A 21,356-nucleotide genomic window follows, 5' to 3' on the forward strand; every position below is an offset into this window, starting at 1 on the left:
CACAGGAGGTCCAGCAAGTAGCACTAATCAAGTATCTACCTCGGGCACCACAGAAGGGCCAGCTATTAGCACTACCCAAGGATCCAGCTCAAGCACCACAGGAGGTCCAGCTGGTAGTATTACTCCAGAATCTACCTCGGGCACCACAGAAGGACCAGCTATTACCACGACACAAGGATCCAGCTCAAGCTCCACAGGAGGTCCAGCTAGTAATACTACTCAAGAATCTACCTCGGGCAGCACAAAAGGGCCAGCTATTAGTACTACCCAAGGATCCAGCTCAAGCTCCACAGGAGGTCCAGCTGGTAGTACTACTCAAGTATCTACCTCGGGCACCACAGAAGGGCCAGCTATTACCACGACACAAGGATCCAGCTCAAGCTCCACAGGAGGTCCAGCTGGTAGTATTACTCAAGTATCTACCTCGGGCACCACAGAAGGGCCAGCTATTACCACGACACAAGGATCCAGCTCAAGCACCACAGGAGGTCCAGCTGGTAGTATTACTCCAGAGTCTACCTCGGGCACCACAGAAGGACCAGCTATTACCACGACACAAGGATCCAGCTCAAGCTCCACAGGAGGTCCAGCAAGTAGTATTACTCCAGAATCTACCTCGGGCACCACAGAAGGACCAGCTATTACCACGACACAAGGATCCAGCTCTAGCTCCACAGGAGGTCCAGCAAGTAGTACTACTCAAGTATCTACCTCGGGCACCACAGAAGGACCAGCTATCACCACGACACAAGGATCCAGCTCAAGCTCCACAGGAGGTCCAGCAAGTAGTACTACTCAAGTATCTACCTCGGGCACCACAGAAGGGCCAGCTATTACCACGACGCAAGGATCCAGCTCAAGCTCCACAGGAGGTCCAGCTGGTAGTATTACTCAAGTATCTACCTCGGGCACCACAGAAGGGCCAGCTATTACCACGACACAGGGATCCAGCTCAAGCTCCACAGGAGGTCCAGCTGGTAGTATTACTCCAGAATCTACCTCGGGCACCACAGAAGGACCAGCTATTAGCACGACCCAAGGGTCCAGCTCAAGCTCCACAGGAGGTCCAGCTGTTAGTACTACTCAAGTATCTACTTCGGGCACCACAGAAGGACCAGCTATTACCACGACACAAGGATCCAGCTCAAGCTCCACAGGAGGTCCAGCTAGTAATACTACTCAAGAATCTACCTCGGGCAGCACAGAAGGGCCAGCTATTACCACGACACAAGGATCCAGCTCAAGCTCCACAGGAGGTCCAGCTGGTAGTACTACTCAAGTATCTACTTCGGGCACCACAGAAGGACCAGCTATTACCACGACACAAGGATCCAGCTCAAGCTCCACAGGAGGTCCAGCTGGTAGTATTACTCAAGTATCTACCTCGGGCACCACAGAAGGGCCAGCTATTACCACGACACAGGGATCCAGCTCAAGCTCCACAGGAGGTCCAGCTGGTAGTATTACTCCAGAATCTACCTCGGGCACCACAGAAGGACCAGCTATTAGCACGACCCAAGGGTCCAGCTCAAGCTCCACAGGAGGTCCAGCTGTTAGTACTACTCAAGTATCTACTTCGGGCACCACAGAAGGACCAGCTATTACCACGACACAAGGATCCAGCTCAAGCTCCACAGGAGGTCCAGCTAGTAATACTACTCAAGAATCTACCTCGGGCAGCACAGAAGGGCCAGCTATTACCACGACACAAGGATCCAGCTCAAGCTCCACAGGAGGTCCAGCTGGTAGTACTACTCAAGTATCTACCTCGGGCACCACAGAAGGACCAGCTATTACCACGACACAAGGATCCAGCTCAAGCTCCACAGGAGGTCCAGCTGGTAGTACTACTCAAGTATCTACCTCGGGCACCACAGAAGGGCCAGCTATTACCACGACACAAGGATCCAGCTCAAGCTCCACAGGAGGTCCAACTGGTAGTATTACTCAAGTATCTACCTCGGGCACCACAGAAGGACCAGCTATTACCACGACACAAGGATCCAGCTCAAGCTCCACAGGAGGTCCAGCTAGTAATACTACTCAAGAATCTACCTCGGGCAGCACAGAAGGGCCAGCTATTAGTACTACCCAAGGATCCAGCTCAAGCTCCACAGGAGGTCCAGCTGGTAGTACTACTCAAGTATCTACCTCGGGCACTACAGAAGTGCCAGCTATTACCACGACACAAGGATCCAGCTCAAGCCCCACAGGAGGTCCAGCAAGTAGTATTACTTCAGAATCTACCTCGGGCACCACAGAAGGACCAGCTATTAGTACGACTCAAGAATCCAGTTCAAGTCCCACAGGTGGTACCGCTAGTAGTACTACTCAAGAATCTACCTCGGGCAGCACAGAAGGTACAAGTACGACGAATACAAAGGAATCATCCTCCAGCAGCACAGAAGAACCTGCTATTGGTACTACCCAAGAATCCAGCTCAAGCAGCACAGGAGGTCCAAGTACTACTAGTAAAATGGAGTCATCCTCAAGCAGTACAAAAGAACCATCTAGTAGTACTACCCAGGAATCTACCTCAAGCAGTACAGAAGGGCCAGGAATTATCACTACAAAATCCACAACATCTAGCAATTGTTCATGCGCTACCCCGGCTACTGCTGAACCTAATGCTACTCAATCACCGCAAGATATGTGGTATGCATCTTTAATGCAATGCCTTAAAGAGAACGATTTTGATAAAATTTCGATTACGCATGGGCGCACATTAGTTCGCATCTTACAACATTGTGTATTTAACGTTGGTACACTGAATCAGCTAGTAGCGAAAAGCTTCAACAAGGTATGATAATTTTCATCATTATGATAGTGAACAAATGAGAATTTGTAATTTAAATAGAAGCCGGGAACAATGTTGCTACAACGTGCATTGAAAGAAATATCAAACTATTCATAAGTGAAGTCAATGGAAGAATCAGAGTTTGCACAATAATTTCTAGAATATATTAGGTCAGTCCATAAATTGGTTTGTTTCTCTGTACGAGAATCGTTAACAATAAAGAAAATATGATACAATTTTTCTTATGCAAGATACTTTTTCTGGTTATTTAAAATCGGTTTCCTTAACACATGGGATGTATAATATTAATAGTGTCACAAACAACTACGGTAAAAATGACTTTAAATTTATTTGTTTATTTACCATTTAATTTTATTTACTGTAATACGTTATCTAATAGTAATTTTTTATCGATGCTTCATTCTTTATCATTTTTATCCGATTTAATAAACTACAAAATGCAATATTGAAAAGGTGACACTAAATTCGAGCCAAATATTTATCAAATTGGGAATCACTATTATATTACGTTAGCAAAACTTAGGGAATACGAATGTTTTATAATGTTTATGGCCTCTACCTGGATTAATATTTATAATATCTGAACCATTATCTAGAATCTGCTTACGTATTCTAATTTTCTACAGCATCAATGAATCCGTGTAGAATCCATATAGATAATAATAAACCTAAATTGTAAAAGGATGCATATCTTTCTATAATGGATTGTACGTGTAATGTGCATCTAAATAATAGAATATATTAACCTCGAATATATGTACATATTGTTTGCGACATGTTATTACTCCTAACTATCGTCAAACGTATTTGCACGCGGTTGCTGCGTAGCTACCGGTTGCCTGCTCTACGGCGCCTACAGTCAACTTCGCTCAATCATGAAACAAGATTAGAAGTTCAGTTTGATAAATGAGGTAATAAGCGTAACGGTTCGTTTTCTTTTGTAAATTATTTTATATAATAACAAAATATCAGCAAAACTTGAAAAATTAAATCACAAGTTAACTAAATTAATAAATTCTCTTGTACGATAGTAATAAATGTGGTAAAACACGTAAATTTTATGAATTACAGGCTACTTGATCGCCTTATTTCACGTAACATTAGAGAAATATCGAATAACCTTTATATTTAACTATGCATTGGTATTCTTTATTTCCTATAAATCTACCTACGTCGATACGTTCGTTTTGTGGCTACTTCGTTCTCGTGTTCTGAAGAATCTCATAGGACCAATCCAGATAAGACCAAAACGAACGAGTAACTCATTCGTTAACAAAAGTCTGGATCGTTTCGTCTGCTTACGTTGGTCCGATTGTTGTGGTAGACTCGTTTCTCCGATCGTGAGCCACGATTCTCAAGGGAAAAGTGCTTCACGCCAGGAAAGGGAAATAAGTGGCACGCTAGACGACGAGCCACGTCCTTCGCAGCTCTTCCAAAGACACCGTTGCATTTCTTCCAGCAAGCAATGGGAAACAGTCGCCGTAACATCCTCCAACAGTCGCAAATGGAGAAGGAAGAGACGAATAACGCGAAGAACGATTCGATAGAAACGTTTCGTTTGAAGTTTTTTCAGCGTTATTTGTTGAAACGTCTGACGAGTAAAATGTTGATATTACTTTGGAATTGTTTTTTATTTCATAAATCTTTAATACATATCTCTACTGTGAATGTATATCTGAACGAAATTCCGTTAAAAGATCGTACATTTGGCATACAATGTAGCACTCGTTCCATGAATTTATACGATCCACCATATAAATATTATCAAAATAATTGTTTAACGATTTTAATTAGAAATTGTCGGTTGTTTACGATGAACAGCAAAAATCAAATAGTTTGAATAATTGAAGAATGACGACGGATAAGCAAATTTATATTATAATAGTTTGTAATATATATATTCCATTGAAATTATTACCGTACAAGTATTTCTACATTTACAACAGAGTGTAAAAATCCTGCACGACAGATAGCGTGACATTCGCAGGAAATTATGGAGCTTAAAAGCGACTGAAAAGATAAAATTCCAAGAACCGTGATGAAAAATACATACCGTGGAAATCGAAGAATGAAATTGCTTTCGACACAAAAAAAGGTACATGTTTCAATGAAAGGAATTGCAGCCTGCTCGCCACGCCTTTATTTCATCGTCGGTGTTGGGTTTGCGTGATGAAGATCAAGGATAAATGCAAAAATCCTCTTCCAATAATTTCATTAAATCGTATTCTAAACTCTGTCGAAATTCTGTAAACGATTGTAAAATTTACCTTCCAACGGAACATTGTATAATAAAATAATCAAATCGTTTCGAAACCTTATATATGTATATTATACGTAATATATTTTACTTACTATACATTAAAAACTATGAAATATTTTGATAAAACAATTTTCTTTATTATAATAAAACACATACAAAGAGTACTATTGGAAAGCACTTTAATAAGAACCACACCTTTTTATCATTGTAGGCATTACCTTTCGAGATACTAAGAAAATCTAGGGAAAGATATGTCAAGGGTAACTTAACGCCCTCTATTGTCACGGTATCCCAGAAATTTCCGTGGGATGTAAACAATGCTTTGAAGTCGATTTCAATAATATGGGACGACAAATGTTTTTAACGAAGTATATAAATATTTGGTATAGATAAAATGAAGTAAAAATTGAATAAATGTTGATTTAAAAAGTAACTTTTTCAAGAGCTATAGGTGAAAAAATAAAGAGCAGAGCTTCTGATAGAATGCCGTTTACGTTGGTCGAAAATGAAAAAGAAATATTTTTACAATACGTAACGAACACGATGATATTAAAAGAAAGTAGCTAAATTAGAATTCATATTCACGAAAGCTGTATTTCGCTAACACAACGTTGAATTCGTATTCACGAAAGCAGCACTTTGCTAACAAGCGTAAATAAACAAACTTTCTATGGTAAATTCACGCGTCATGGAGGTATACAAATGTACGCAAGGTAAAAAGACCTATTTACGGTGAATATAACGAGTGAAGTTTTGAAAAAAAAAAAAGACATGATTAGACGCTGCAAATATGTCATATTAATTTTAAAAAGACAAACTTAAAATCTCGTTTTTTCCCCACCCCAAAGAAGAAGATCTATCGAGAAACGATTGGACGTCATCGTTGAGTAGTACAATCGATATCATTAAGACGAGCACCGTGATAAAACATAATTTTCCTTCAAGAAGTCAAACGTCAAACGTCTCGCGAGTATCTTTGAGAAAGTGTCACTCATTCCGAGACATCGAAATTAAGCGATTACTCGTACTAAGGAGAAAAGTGATTCGGATTAGAACAATTTTTGTCTATGTAATCGCGTGTTTCTTCAGTGCGTCGTTATATCCGATATTTGCTAATCGCCCAAATAGAGATAGAAAACGAGAAGAATTTGTATTTGCCCCTTCGATGTTTTCTTCGTTGTCGCGTTAAAGGCATCGTTGCGCCGCGAAAGGGAATAGCAGTAAAGACGAAAGTAATTGCTTCGTGCGGAGAACTCCGTGGTGGAAACTGATTTCAACGTGACTCGTTCAACGGGAAAATTAAAATCAGCTTTCGTCGTGGTGATCTCTATCGTTACCTCGAAATATTTCATTCTGCTTTTACGAAATTTTGAATTTCAAGTACGAGACGAGTTTTAAACTTTTACCAGCGGGTGATCGATCTGATCAACGATCGATCATCGTGGCGTTGCGCGAAACCGTGACAGTATTAAAAGACAGTGTTCTGCTCAGGATTTCTGTCTTTATTCTTTCGCACGTGCATTTCCCGATACGCCATATGGCCACGGATAAAAACCACATGCCGGTATATTCCCATGAACATCGGGCCGACAGGTACAAAAGGTAGGCAGTATCTGTTACTAACCATATCATAGATTTATATTGGTAGATTTATTGGAATAAATTAATTTTACCAAATATCTGTTCCTCCAAATATTCTTCTAAACAGCAAGTAGTTGTATTGAAAATATTTGCCCAGTATTTTCTATGCCCAATTAAATTAAAAAAATTTTTAATTCATCTTTGATTAGAAAATATTATATGACACGTAGGAAGCACGTGGCATCGATGTTCGTATGTTCAGGAAGCGAATAGATGTTAGAAATATAGTTTCTCAAAGCGATTTCCTTCAAAAAACAGAAATCTTTATTCAAATAAATCTGTTTAAACAAATTTGCACAGTGCGAAGTGAACAACACGTTATCAGAAACACTTTACAAGCAGATTACAAAAGGTCTCTACTAACAGTGATATAACATTTAATACGAGAAACATTTATAATTGCTACATTAAACAATTATTTAAATCTTATATTTCAACGCCAAATAGAATCGCGTAATCATTTGACCAATCTCTGACAAAATAAAGTGAAATTGTACAAATTCAAAAAAATATTTTGACAAAAATTCCAAATTGCTGGATCGAATGTTTCCAATCATGTATAAATAACCACTGTTACGCCACGAGGCTTACCATAGGCCGTATTTCTAACCGTCGCTCGCGGTCCTACTAATGGTCGTCTTATCTGCTCGATGGACGATATACAATGTATCGACGAACGCATAGTTGTCACGAAGCAGCGAGTTCCAGAAACGTCGATTTCGGTCCGTTATTTCATGCACACAAAGAAGGTGGCATACGTGATCATAGGCGCGATCTGTAGCGTGATCCGAGCGTAGTGGGGGTCGTCTCCCAGAGAAGACAAAGAAAGGATCGAAGGGCAGTCAGTCTCATTTTGAAGATTGTAACAGCATACATCGAGAGGTCTGACGAATAAAGTAGCTAAGTCTAACGAATATATCGAGAGACATCGCAAAGTAGAGTCGAATTTCTGTAACGCATTAACTGTATTTATCGTTGAATAATTTGTGACGTTCTTTATTATTATGTGCATTATTGTTATATATACAAGCTATGTTAACCTGTTAATACAGTGTTAAATTCATCGAACTACCTCTGTTATCTTAACCGAAACAGGGGAACGACTAATTCGCGGCGTCGATTCTACGAATCGTAGCGAGAATTTACGCCTCTCGCCGACGCGTTTTCCTCGCGACCGCGTCTCTCCGCGAACGGTCGTAACATTTTGATCCTTCAGCCGGATTCAGTGATAAGTGAAAAGTGCACACCAGCGACACCCATTACCATACAGTGCCACGTGAATCCAACATAACCAGCAGCAGAAGCGTTACCACTCCGGCGAAGTTAATAACGCCAGGGCCGTCAATTCTAAAGAGACAAAACCCACTGATTGAAGAACGCAATCACGGAACCTTACGTCAACAACTAGAGAGCCAACTTCCGCAAGGAAACGTCTTACGCGTTAAACCAAACACACACGGTCTCGAGCAACAGTTAAACTCACAGCTACGAGGTAAGCTCGTTCATTGTATTGTCTTTAAAAATGGAAAACACAGACAAAATTACCTGCTTGCATCGGAGACGAGGTTTCCAAATCGGTCGATTTACTACCTTATCCAAACGACTCGATGAATCTGAAGAATCCAGTCGACAGAATAAGGCCTCTTTAACGACCCGCGAGACACTGCTCGACGACACGTGGAAACAATACAGACTATTACAAGAAGAACTGGAATATTTAGGCGAGGAGGAAGACGCGCGCGTTTTCGAAATCACAAACGTATATTACGATCTGGTAGTACGAATACACACTCTCGTGGATGATACACCAGCATCGTCGTCGAAACCGCCAAGCTGCGATTCATCCAATATCGCCGAGCCGACTTCGATTAAACTTACAGAAATTCATTTACCTACTTTCGACGGTACCATTGAAAATTCGCATTCCTTTTATGACTCCTTCTCGTCCACGATAGATCGAAGTGAACGACTGATACCAGTACAGAAATTTCATTATCTCCGATCATCCTTGACTGGAAAGGCTACTGACGTTCTTAAAGAAAAATTCTACTGCCACCGTCAAGTCTGCATGCGCCACTGGGACCTGATTTTCGACTATCCGAAAATAACCAAAGAGACACCCGAAGCAGTAGATGATTTCGCAAATTCAAAGGAAGACTCACACCTCGGATTGGCGTCGCATTCCCACCACGGACAACCCTGCGGATCTCATATCCCGAGGTCGATCACCCGAAGATTTTCTGCTACCAACCATTTGGCAACATGGACCGGAATGGTTCCAACAATCTGAAGGATGCTGGCCCACGTGGAACCCGGTACCACTAGTCGAAACGCCGGAGCAAAAGAAGGCAACCTGTCTGTCCTTGACTCCCGCCGACCACAGTCTACCGGGGAGATTTTCCTCGTGGCCCAAACTGATTAGAATTACCGCTCGTTGCCTCCGATGGAGACAAAGCAGGATCGAGGAGACCTCTAACCACGTATGACTTGACTATCGCGCGTAACAAACTTATCACATTTTGTTACAACTATGTTATTTTCCAGATGAAATTCGCACTCTCCAAACAAATCGAAATTCTGCAGTGAAGGAGAAGCTACAACGACTCGATCCATTTCTGGACAAGGACGGGATGTTGCGAGTCGGAGGCCGACTCAGTCGGCCAACTACTGCCTTTCAACCAGAAACACCCAATCGTCCTACGAAAATCCTCAATCACAGCGCTCATAATCGAGCATGAGAACCTCCTAAACCTCCATTCCGCAACTCAAGGTACTTTATATGCCCTAAGAAAATCCAATTAGCCTACCGACGGCCGTAGTCGAGTTTGGAGCACGGTGAGGAAGTGCGTCCGTTGCTGCCGAGCCAATCCACCTCCGGTGGATTACGTAATGGACGACCTCCCAGCCGCACGGATAATAGAATCTCGGCCGTTTACCAACGTCGGAATCGATTATTGCGGACCATTTTGCATCAAGGAGCGAAAGGATCGCAACCGAGGTAAAATCAAGGCATACGTAGCAATCTTTGTATGTCTTGCAGATAAAGCAGTCCATATCGAGCTGGTCAGTGACCTCACAAGCGAGGTCTTCATTACTGCTCTGCGAAGATTCATTGCTTGCCGAGGATTCTGTTTAACAATCTACTCCGACAACGGTACCATCTTCGTTTGGCGTCAACGACGAATTACGAGAGCTCCGAAACTTCCTACGGTCCGACGATCATAAGGTAAAAATTCAGTCCTTTTTAGCCGACCGACGGATCGAATGACGCTTCATTCCTCCCTACTCACCTCACTATGGCGAGTTATAGGAGGCTGCAGTGAAGTCCTTCAAACGACATCTCAGACGTGTCGTAAGTAATGAGCTTCTGACATTCGAAAACTTAAATACACTCATTGTCGAAATCGAATCGATCCTCAATTCCCCAATATCTCCTGATCCAAACGATCTCCTTGTCCTTACTCCAGGTCACTTCCTCATCGGAGACTCACTAACGGGTTTGTCACTAACAGGTCTGCGAGATCGAGATTCCAGGGATACTCCATCCAATCGTCTCTCCAGCTGGCAACATATTCAAAAGACCAAACAGCATTTTTGGCGCTGCTGGCATCGAGAGTATCTGAACGAGCTGAACATTCGAAACAAATGGAGCAAGGGCAGCCACGGCATAAGAGAAGGCACCGTCATCCTCAGAGAAGACAACGTTTCCCCAATGCAATGGTCATTGGGCAGAATCATCAAGGTCCAACCCGGCGCAGACGGCATCATACGAGGACGGTTACCGTTCGAACGGCAACGAGCACCCTGGATCAGAGCATCGAGCGAACGGTACCACTACCGAGCAGATCGACGCCAGATGACTCCGAAACAGTCAACAGCAACGAAGTCTGATAAGAGACCCACCTCACAACATCACACCATATCACTTGATCGGTACCCTCTCAACGGGGGGAGTATGTTACGCCACGAGGCTTACTATAGGCCGTATTTCTGATCATAGGCGTGATCATAGGCGCGAACGGTAGCGCGACCCGAGCGTAGTGGGGGTCGCCTGCCAGAAGAGACAAAGAATTGATCGAAGGGCAGTCAGTCTCATTTTGAAGATTCTAACAGCATATATCGAGAGGTCTGACGAATAAAGTCGCTAAGTCTAACGAATATATCGAGAGACATCGCAAAGTAGAGTCGAATTTCTGTAACGCATTAATTGTATTTATCGTTAAATAATTTGTGACGTTCTTTATTATGTGCATTATTGTTATATATACAAGCTATATTAACAGGTTTGTTAATACAGTGTTAAATTCATCGAACTACCTCTGTTATCTTAACCGAAACAGGGGAACGACTAACTCGCGGCGTCGATTATACGAATAGTAGCGAGAATTTACGCCTCTCGCCGGCGCGTTTTCCTCGCGGACGCTTCTTTCCGCGAACGGTCGTAAAAACAACAATACCTTTCTTTTTCAAAAATTAAAGGAGAAAATGAAACGTGTACAATACGTTCGATCAATTTGATTATATATGACGTAGTTGACATAAGAGTTAAATTATTCATCGATAATATGTCAATTATGTGTTGTATCATTTTAATTAGTTATTTTCGTACATTGACACAAGTGTCGAAAGCTACGTGTGTTTTTTGGCGGAAGAATTATTTTTTAAGAATTCTGCAGCTTATATAAATGAGAAATGCAATATCTTGGCGTTGTCTCAAATTCGTCGTGCATCAAGTGGTGAAAAATGGCGAAAGTCGTAATTGTACTCTGTCTCTTCATTATAACTGTCTATGTAAGCGAATCTTTCTCAAATCTTTCCAAATTAACTCAGAATCTCTTTCCTTTTTGCCAATATTTTTCAAAATAATTTGATCTTCCCCTCTTATTTATATCTCACATGATGTTTCTAAAAACGAGTTACATACAGACAGACGTTTCCGCACGGCGACATCACCTAACTCATCAAAAAATCTATTTTTGTTTTATTTTAGGCTAATACCTTTCCTGGGTTACCAGGATTCCCCGATCCAACGAACAGAGTACATCAACATGAAGAAAAAGTTATAACAAAAATAAAAGGCATCGATCTAAACGCGAACGCAGTTTTAAAGGATCATAAAGAGGAAGCTAAGCTTTATCTGACGATAATAAAGAAAATGGGTAATGATATAAAGAAGATTGCGAAACATAAAGTCAATGACATATTGAAGGATGTAAGTGTGTAATATTGTATGTTCCTACCAGCAATCATTCAAATTAAAAAGATTCGAAAGATACATCTAAGTTGTTCCACAAGTAATACATATGAGTAATTGGATATTATGATTCAGATATATACAGGTTGCCCCACACAACTAGGGCAAACCATAGCTTTGAGATAGAAAAAGATAGATATATGTGTGCTATATTATATTATATACTATATTATATTATATATGTACATATGTAATGAATAATTAAATTATGACACAAGTTTCTCTTGTTACAATTTCTTTTCACTTTGAGCATTTAGGTGGAACATGAAATGAAAATTTTAAAACACAAAGCACATGGAAATCATAACGATTACTGCATAGCTATTGAAAAGGGATTGGAGAAAATACGCAACAAGATCTTAAATAAGGTTAACAAATGTGTTTCAAACCATATGGATGAAGCGATAAACGTGGAAGGGAAAATAGCTCGAACTACTGAAAAGTTCCTGACTAAGACTGAAGATGTTGTTAACGAAGCTACACAATGTGTCGCATCCAATGTAATTCACAGTGATGCAATCGCATGTTTAAATAACGTAAGTACTTAACAATAACGTTTCTAAAATAAATAATACCGTTTCTAGAATAAAAAGTAAAATTATACACAAACATAGTTTATTCAGAATAAACGACAAGCACTTTTAACGTGGTAATACGTAAAACGACATACAAAAATATATACCATATACTGATATTATCTATAATTAATATTCTATAGTTTACATGAACGACATTTAATTACTCGTAACAATGATAACAATTATCGTAAATAGCAAAATACCAAAACCACTACAAATTGATATAATACAAATTTTATTTTTATCCCATACAACTATAATAGGCACTGTCGAAAGCACTGAAACTATCGAATACGGAACTTCCGGAGCTTGCAAAAGAAACTATCCAAGCAACTAAACATATATCAACATTGAAACATACAATAGTAGACTGCGATGTAGCAAAACTAGAAGTATCTCAACTTCAAAAACTTGAAACAATCCTCAAAAAGGTTAAAAAATGCAACAATGATGAGCCTGCAACTTCGACAACACAACGCTCAACACCATCACATAGTAACAAACCAACTGTAACTACGACAGTACCAACTAGTAGTACCACTCAAGTATCGGCATCCAGCAGCACAGAAAAACAAGCTAGTAGTACAACTGAAATATCAACCTCAAGCACTACAGAAGGGCCAGCTAGTAGCACTACCCAACAATTTACATCAGGCAGCACAGAAGGACCAGCTATTAGCACGACCCAAGAATCCAGCTCGAGCCCCACAGGGGGTCCAGCTGGTAGTACTACTAAAGAATCTACCGCGGGCACCACAGAAGGACCAGCTATTAGCACGACCCAAGAATCCAGCTCGAGCCCCACAGGGGGTCCAGCTAGTAGTACTACTCAAGAATCTACCGCGGGCACCACAGAAGGACCAGCTATTAGCACAAGCCAAGCATCCAGCTCAAGCAGCACAGGAGGTCCACCTAGTAGCACTACCCAAGAATCCAGCTCAAGCAGCACAGGAGATCCAGCTATTAGTATTTCTCAAGAATCTACCTCGGGCACCACAGAAGGACTAGCTATTAGCACTACCCAAGAATCGAGCTCAAGTAGCACAGAAGAACCAGCAAGTAACACTACCCAACAATCTACCTCAGGCAGTACAGAAGGTACAAGCACTACGACTAGAAAGGAATCATCCTCAAGCAGTACAGAAGAACCCGATAGTAGCACTACCCAAGAATCCAACTCAAGCCCCACAGGAGGTCCAGCTAGTAGTACCATTCAAGAATCTACTTCAAGCACCACAGAAGGGCCTGATATTAGCACTACTCAAGAATCGAGCTCAAGTAGCACAGAAGGACCAGCAAGTGGCACTACCCAACAATCTACCTCAGGCAGAACAGAAGGTACAAGCACTACAACTACAAAAGAATCATCCTCCAGCAGCACAGAACAACCTGCTATTAGCACTACCCAAGAATTCATCTCAAGCAGCACAGAAGGTCCAAGTACTACTAGTAGAAAGGAATCATCCTCAAGCAGTACAGAAGAACCCGGTAGTGGCACTACCCAAGAATCCAGCTCAAGCCCCACAGGAGGTCCAGTTAGTAGTACCACTCAAGAATCTACCTCAAGCACCACGGAAGGGCCAGAAATTAGCACTACCCAAGAATCGAGCACAAGTAGCACAGAAGGACCAGCAAGTAGCACTACCCAACAATCTACCTCAGGCAGCACAGAAGGTACAAGCACTACGACTACAAAGGAATCATCCTCCAGTAGCACCGAACAACCTACTATTAGCACTACCCAAGAATCCATCTCAAGCAGCACAGGAGATCCAAGTACTACTAGTACAAAGGAATCATCCTCAAACAGTACAGAAGAACCCGCTAGTAGCACTACCCAAGAATTCAGCTCAAGCCCCACCGGAGGTCCACCTAGTGGTACCACTCAAGAATCTACCTCAAGCACCACAGAAGGGCCAGATATTAGCACTACCCAAGAACCAAGCACAAGTAGCACAGAAGGACCAGCTAATAGCACTACCCAACAATCTACCTCAGGCAGCACAAAAGAACCAAATACTACCAGTACAAAGGAATCATCCTCAAGCAGTACAGAAGAACCATCTAGTAGCACTACCCAAGATTCCAGCTCAAGCCCCACAGGAGGTCCAGCTAGTAGTAGTACTACTCAAAAATTTACCTCAAGCACCACAGAAGGGCCAGATATTAGCACTACCCAAGAACCAAGCACAAGTAGCACAGAAGGACCAGCTAATAGCACTACCCAACAATCTACCTCAGGCAGCACAAAAGAACCAAATACTACCAGTACAAAGGAATCATCCTCAAGCAGTACTACAGAAGAACCATCTAGTAGCACTATTCAGGACTCTACCTCAAGCAGTACAAAAGAACCAAATACTACCAGTACAAAGGAATCATCCTCAAGTAGTACAGAAGAACCATCTAGTAGCACTATTCAGGACTCTACCTCAAGCAGTACAAAAGAACCAAATACTACCAGTACAAAGGAATCATCCTCAAGTAGTACAGAAGAACCATCTAGTAGCACTATTCAGGACTCTACCTCAAGCAGTACAGAAGGACCAGCAAATAGCACTACAAAATCCATAACATCTAGCGATTGTTCATGCGCTACCCCGCCTACTGCTGGACTTAGGCCTACTGAATCACCGCGAAGTATGTTTTACGCATCTTTATTGGTCTGTCTAGAAAGGAACGGTTTGTATGAAATTGCAGTTGCGCATGGGATCTCTTTAAAGTTCATTTTTGAAAAATGTGTATCTAGCGTTGTACACTGAGTCAGCTATTAGCGAAAGGCTCTCCACTAACAGAGATATAAATTTTAATACGAGAAATATTTATAACTGCTACATTAAACAATTATTTAAATCATATATTTCGACGCTAAATAAAATCGCGTATTCATTTGACCATTATCTGACAAAATAAAGTGAAATTGTACAAAATTCAGAAAAATATTTTGACAAGAATTCCAAATTACTGGATCGAATGTTTCCAATCATGTGTAAATAACCACTGTTACGCCACGAGGCTCACTATAGGCGCCGTATTTCTCAACGTCGCTCGCGGTCCTACAGTGTCGCAGGCTGATCGTCTTATCTGCCCGACGGAAAATATAGAATGTATCGACGAGCGTGTAACATCAACTACATCTCAGTCCGCATAGGGGACCAGGTCACGCTTCGGAACCGATAGGCTGATGACGAAAATAAAGGTGTGGCGGCACTCGGCGACGATGTATGTCGCCGAAGCGAGGTACCTAACGAACCCTCGATATCCCAACGGTCCTTTCGCCGAATATTCGAGAACGCCTAACAAACGCGTGGATAGTGGGAATATTGAGGGATGACAAAGTAAAAGAATCGGATTCCGCCGAAAGTCAAGTAGTTGTAAGAGCTTCAGTCTTGAAAAGTCGCGTCTGGAGTTCAGAAATGAATTGTAATTAGTGTAAACCAAGTGCTAAGAAATAAATTCACTTTTTTTATTTCTTTATTTTCATCTTTTATTTTTCGTCTTCGATTTCCCTTTTTTTATTTTACGTGACAAGCGCAAAGTTGTCACCAAGCAGCGAGTTCCAGAAACGTCGACTTCGGTCCGTTATTTCATGCACCAAAGAAGATGGCATACCTGATCATAGGCGCGAACGGTGGCGTGACCCGAGCGTAGAGTGGCGGTCGTCTCCCAGAGAAGACAAAGAAACGATCGAAGGGCAATCAGTCTCATTTTGAAGATTCTAATAACATACATTGAGAGGTCTGACGAATAAAGTCGCTAAGTCTAACGAATATATCGAGAGACATCGCAAAGTAGAGTCGAATTTCTGTAACGCATTAACTGTATTTATCGTTAAATAATTTGTGACGTTCTTTATTATGTGCATTATTGTTATATATACAAGCTATATTAACAGGTTTGTTAATACAGTGTTAAATTCATCGAACTACCTCTGTTATCTTAACCGAAACAGGGGAACGACTAATTCGCGGCGTCGATTCTACGAATCGTAGCGAGAATTTACGCCTCTCGCCGACGCGTTTTCCTCGCGACCGCGTCTCTCCGCGAACGGTTGTAAAAACAACAATACCTTTCTTTATCAAAAATTAAAGGAGACAATGAAACGTGTACAATACGTTCGATCAATTTGATTATATATGGCGTAGTTGACATAAGAGTTAAATTATTCATAGATAATATGTTAATTATGTGTCGTATCATGTTAATTAGCTATGTTTGCACATTTACACAAGTGTCGAAAACTACGTGTGTTTTTGTTGGGGAAAAACTATTTTTTACGAATTCTACGGCTTATATAAATGAGAAACGCAATATTTTGGCACTGTCTCAAATTCGTCGTGCATCAAGTGGTGAAAAATGACGAAAGTCGTAATTGTACTCTGTCTCTTCATTCTAGCTGTCTATGTAAGTGAATCTTTCTCAAATCTTTCCGAATTAACTCACGATCTCTTTCTTTTTTGCCAATATTTTTCAAAATAATTTGATCTTCCCTTCTTATTTATATCTTACATGATGTTTCTAAAAACGAGTTACATACAGACAGACGTTTCCGCACGGTAACACCACCTAACTCATCAAAAAATCTATTTTTGTTTTATTTTAGGCTAATACCTTTCCTGGGTTACCAGGATTCCCCGATCCAACGAACGGAGTACATCAACATGAAGAAGAAATTATGAAAAAAATTAAAGGCATGGCTCAAAAAGCGTACACAATATTGAAGGATAATAAACGGGAAGCTAGTTTTTATCTGATGCTGTTAAACAATGTCGGTAAAGATATAAGGAAGATTGCGGAACATAAAGTCGATGACACGTTGAACAATGTAAGTGTGTAATATTGTATGTTTCTACCAGCAATCATTCAAATTAAAAAGATTCGAAAGATACATCTAAGTCAATCCACAAGTAATACATACGGGTAATTGGATGTTATGATTCAGATATATACAGGGTGTCTCACATAACGAGGACAAACGATAGCTTCGAAATAGAAAAAATAGAAAAAGATAGATATATGTGTGCCATATTATATAATATATTATATTTTATTATATACGTATATATATATAATGAATAATTAAATTGTGACACAAATTTCAACTGTGTTACAATGTCTTCTCACTTTGTGTATTTAGGTGGAACATGAAATGAAAATTTTAAAACACAAAGCACATGGAAATCATCACGACCACTGCATAGCTATCGCAAAGGGATTTGAGAAAATACGCACCAAGATCTTAAATGAGGTTGACAAATGTGTTTCAAACAACACGGATGAAGCGATAAATCTGGACAAAAAAATAGTTCGAAGTATTGGAAAGTTCCTGACTAAGAATAAAGATATTCTTAACGAAGCTGCACAATGTTTCGCATCCGATGTAAATCAGACAGATGGAATTGCATGTTTAAATAACGTAAGTACTTAACAATAATGTTTCTACAATAAATAATACCGTGTCTAGAATAAAAAGTAAAATTATACACAAATATATTTTATTCAGAGTAAACGACAAGCACTTTTAACGTGGCAATACGTAAAACGACATACAAAAATATATACTATACACTGATATTATTTATAAATAACGTTCTACAGTTTACATGAAGGACATTTAATTACTCGTAACAATCATAACAATTATCGCAATTAGCAAAACACCAAAACCACTACAAATTGATATAATACAAATTTTATTTTTATCCCATACAACTATAATAGGCACTGTCGAAAGCACTGAAACTTTCGAACACTCAATTTCCGGAGCTTACAAACACAATTTTCCAAGAGAATAGACATATGTCAACATTGTTACATAAAATAGTACACTGTGATGTAGCAAAGCTAGAAGTATCTCAACTTCAACAACTTGAAACAATCCTCATAAAGCTTAAAGAATGCAACAATGATGAGCCTGCAACTTCGACAACACAACGCTCAACACCATCACATAGTAACAAACCAACTGTAACTACGACAGTATCAACTAGTAGTACCACCCAAGAATCCAGCTCAAGCAGCACAGGAGGTCCAGTTACTACTACTACTCAAGAATCTACCTCAGGTAGCATAGAAGATACAAATACTACTAGTACTTATACAAGCAATACAGAAGTACCTGCTAGTAGCACTACCTAAGGATCTAGCTCAGGTTCTACAGAAGGTCCAGCAAGTAGCACTACCCAAGAATCTACCTCAGGCAGTACAGAAGGACCAGAAAATAGCACTACAAAATCCACAACATCTAGCGATTGTCCATGCGCTACCCCGCCTACTGCTGCACCTAATCCTACTGAAAGACGGCGAAGTATATCGTATAAAAAATATGGTATAAAATATGGTATAAATGTTTCTGTATACGAGAATCGTTAACAATAAAGAAAATATGATACAATTTTTCTTATGCAAGATACTTTTTCTGGTTATTTAAAATCGGTTTCCTTAACACATGGGATGTATAATATTAATAGTGTCACAAACAACCACGGTAAAAATGACTTTAAATTTATTTGTTTATTTATCATTTAATTTTATTTACTGTAATACGTTATCTAATAATAATTTTTTATCGATGCTTCATTCTTTATCATTTTTATCCGATTTGATAAACTACAAAATGCAATATTGAAAAGGTGACACTAAATTCGAGTCAAATATTTATCAAATTGGGAATCACTATTATATTACGTTAGCAAAACTTAGGGAATACGAATGTTTTATAATGTTTATGGCCTCTACCTCGATTAATATTTATAATATCTGAACCATTATCTAGAATCTGCTTACGTATTCTAATTTTCTACAGCATCAATGAATCCGTGTAGAATCCATATAGATAATAATAAACCTAAATTGTAAAAGGATGCATATCTTTCTATAATGGATTGTACGTGTAATGTGCATCTAAATAATAGAATATATTAACCTCGAATATATGTACATATTGTTTGCGACATGTTATTACTCCTAACTATCGTCAAACGTGTTTGCACGCCGTTGCTGCGTAGCTACCGGTTGCCTGCTCTACGGCGCCTACAGTCAACTTCGCTCAATCATGAAACAAGATTAGAAGTTCAGTTTGATAAATGAGTTAATAAGCGTAACGGTTCTTTTTCTTTTGTAAATTATTTTATATAATAACAAAATATCAGCAAAACTTGAAAAATTAAATCACAAGTTAACTAAATTAATAAATTCTCTTGTACGATAGTAATAAATGTGGTAAAACACGTAAATTTTATGAATTACAGGCTACTTGATTGCCTTATTTCACGCAACATTAGAGAAATATCGAATAACCTTTATATTTAACTATGCATTGGTATTCTTTATTTCCTATAAATCTACCTACGTCGATACGTTCGTGTTGTGCCTACTTCGTTCTCGTGTTCTGAAGAATCTCATAGGACCAATCCAGATAAGACCAAAACGAACGAGTAACTCATTCGTTAACAAAAGTCTGGATCGTTTCGTCTGCTTACGTTGGTCCGATTGTTGTGGTAGGCTCGTTTCTCCTATCGTAAGCCACGATTCTCAAGGGAAAAGTGCTTCACGCCAGGAAAGGGAAATAAGTGGCACGCTAGACGACGAGCCACGTCCTTCGCAGCTCTTCCAAAGACACCGTTGCATTTCTTCCAGCAAGCAATGGGGAACAGTCACCGTAACATCCTCCAACAGTCGCAAATGGAGAAGGAAGAGACGAATAACGCGAAGAACGATTCGATAGAAACGTTTCGTTCGAAGTTTTTTCAGCGTTATTTGTTGAAACGTCTGACGAGTAAAATGTTGATATTACTTTGGAATTGTTTTTTATTTCATAAATCTTTAATACATATCTCTACTGTGAATGTATATCTGAACGAAATTCCGTTAAAAGATCGTACATTTGGCATACAATGTAGCACTCGTTCCATGAATTTATACGATCCATCGTATAAATATTATCAAAATAATTGTTTAACGATTTTAATTAGAAATTGTCGGTTGTTTGCGATGAACAGCAAAAATCAAATAGTTTGAATAATTGAAGAATGACGACGGATAAGCAAATTTATATTATAATAGTTTGTAATATATATATTCCATTGAAATTATTACCGTACAAGTATTTCTACATTTACAACAGAGTGTAAAAATCCTGCACGACAGATAGCGTGACATTCGCAGGAAATTATGGAACTTAAAAGCGACTGAAAAGATAAAATTCCAAGAACCGTGATGAAAAATACATACCGTGGAAATCGAAGAATGAAATTGCTTTCGACACAAAAAAAGGTACATATTTCAATGAAAGGAATTGCAGCCTGTTCGCCACGCCTTTGTTTCATCGTCGGTGTTGGGTTTGCGTGATGAAGATCAAGGATAAATGCAAAAATCCTCTTCCAATAATTTCATTAAATCGTATTCTAAACTCTGTCGAAATTCTGTAAACGATTGTAAAATTTACCTTCCAACGGAACATTGTATAATAAAATAATCAAATCGTTTCGAAACCTTATATATGTATATTATACGTAATATATTTTACTTATTATACATTAAAAACTATGAAATATTTTGATAAAACAATTTTCTTTATTATAATAAAACACATACAAAGAGTACTATTGGAAAGCACTTTAATAAGAACCACTGCTTTTTATCATTGTAGGCATTACCTTTCGAGATACTAAGAAAATCAAGGGAAAGATATGTCAAGGGTAACTTAACGCCCTCTATTGTCACGGTATCCAAGGAAATTCCGTGGGATGTAAAAAATGCTTTGGCGCGTTATATTCTTTGTGTCACCAGAATCTACACAACTTT

General features: G+C 39.6%; 3 protein-coding genes across 4 annotated transcripts in view; 2 read left to right on the top strand and 1 right to left on the bottom strand.

The window, feature by feature from the left end:
• Numb (NUMB endocytic adaptor protein) overlaps nucleotides 1-21,356 on the bottom strand; it is a 70,845-nt gene that overhangs the window by 38,803 nt on the left and 10,686 nt on the right. The gene's annotated exons all lie outside the window — the stretch shown is intronic.
• On the top strand, nucleotides 11,061-15,988 carry LOC139987234 (uncharacterized). Its single transcript, XM_072003246.1, has 6 exons — nucleotides 11,061-11,510; nucleotides 11,710-11,931; nucleotides 12,231-12,509; nucleotides 12,815-13,985; nucleotides 14,130-14,225; nucleotides 14,370-15,988. Exons 1-6 carry the CDS (start codon nucleotides 11,463-11,465, stop codon nucleotides 15,311-15,313), a joined length of 2,760 nt encoding a protein of 919 aa, XP_071859347.1. The 5' UTR covers nucleotides 11,061-11,462; the 3' UTR covers nucleotides 15,314-15,988.
• On the top strand, nucleotides 16,908-18,923 carry LOC141445769 (uncharacterized). Its single transcript, XM_074111736.1, has 5 exons — nucleotides 16,908-16,955; nucleotides 17,155-17,376; nucleotides 17,689-17,967; nucleotides 18,273-18,579; nucleotides 18,715-18,923. Exons 1-5 carry the CDS (start codon nucleotides 16,908-16,910, stop codon nucleotides 18,921-18,923), a joined length of 1,065 nt encoding a protein of 354 aa, XP_073967837.1.

This window comes from Bombus fervidus, chromosome 5, assembly GCF_041682495.2.
Source record: "Bombus fervidus isolate BK054 chromosome 5, iyBomFerv1, whole genome shotgun sequence".
NCBI lineage: Eukaryota > Metazoa > Arthropoda > Insecta > Hymenoptera > Apidae > Bombus > Bombus fervidus.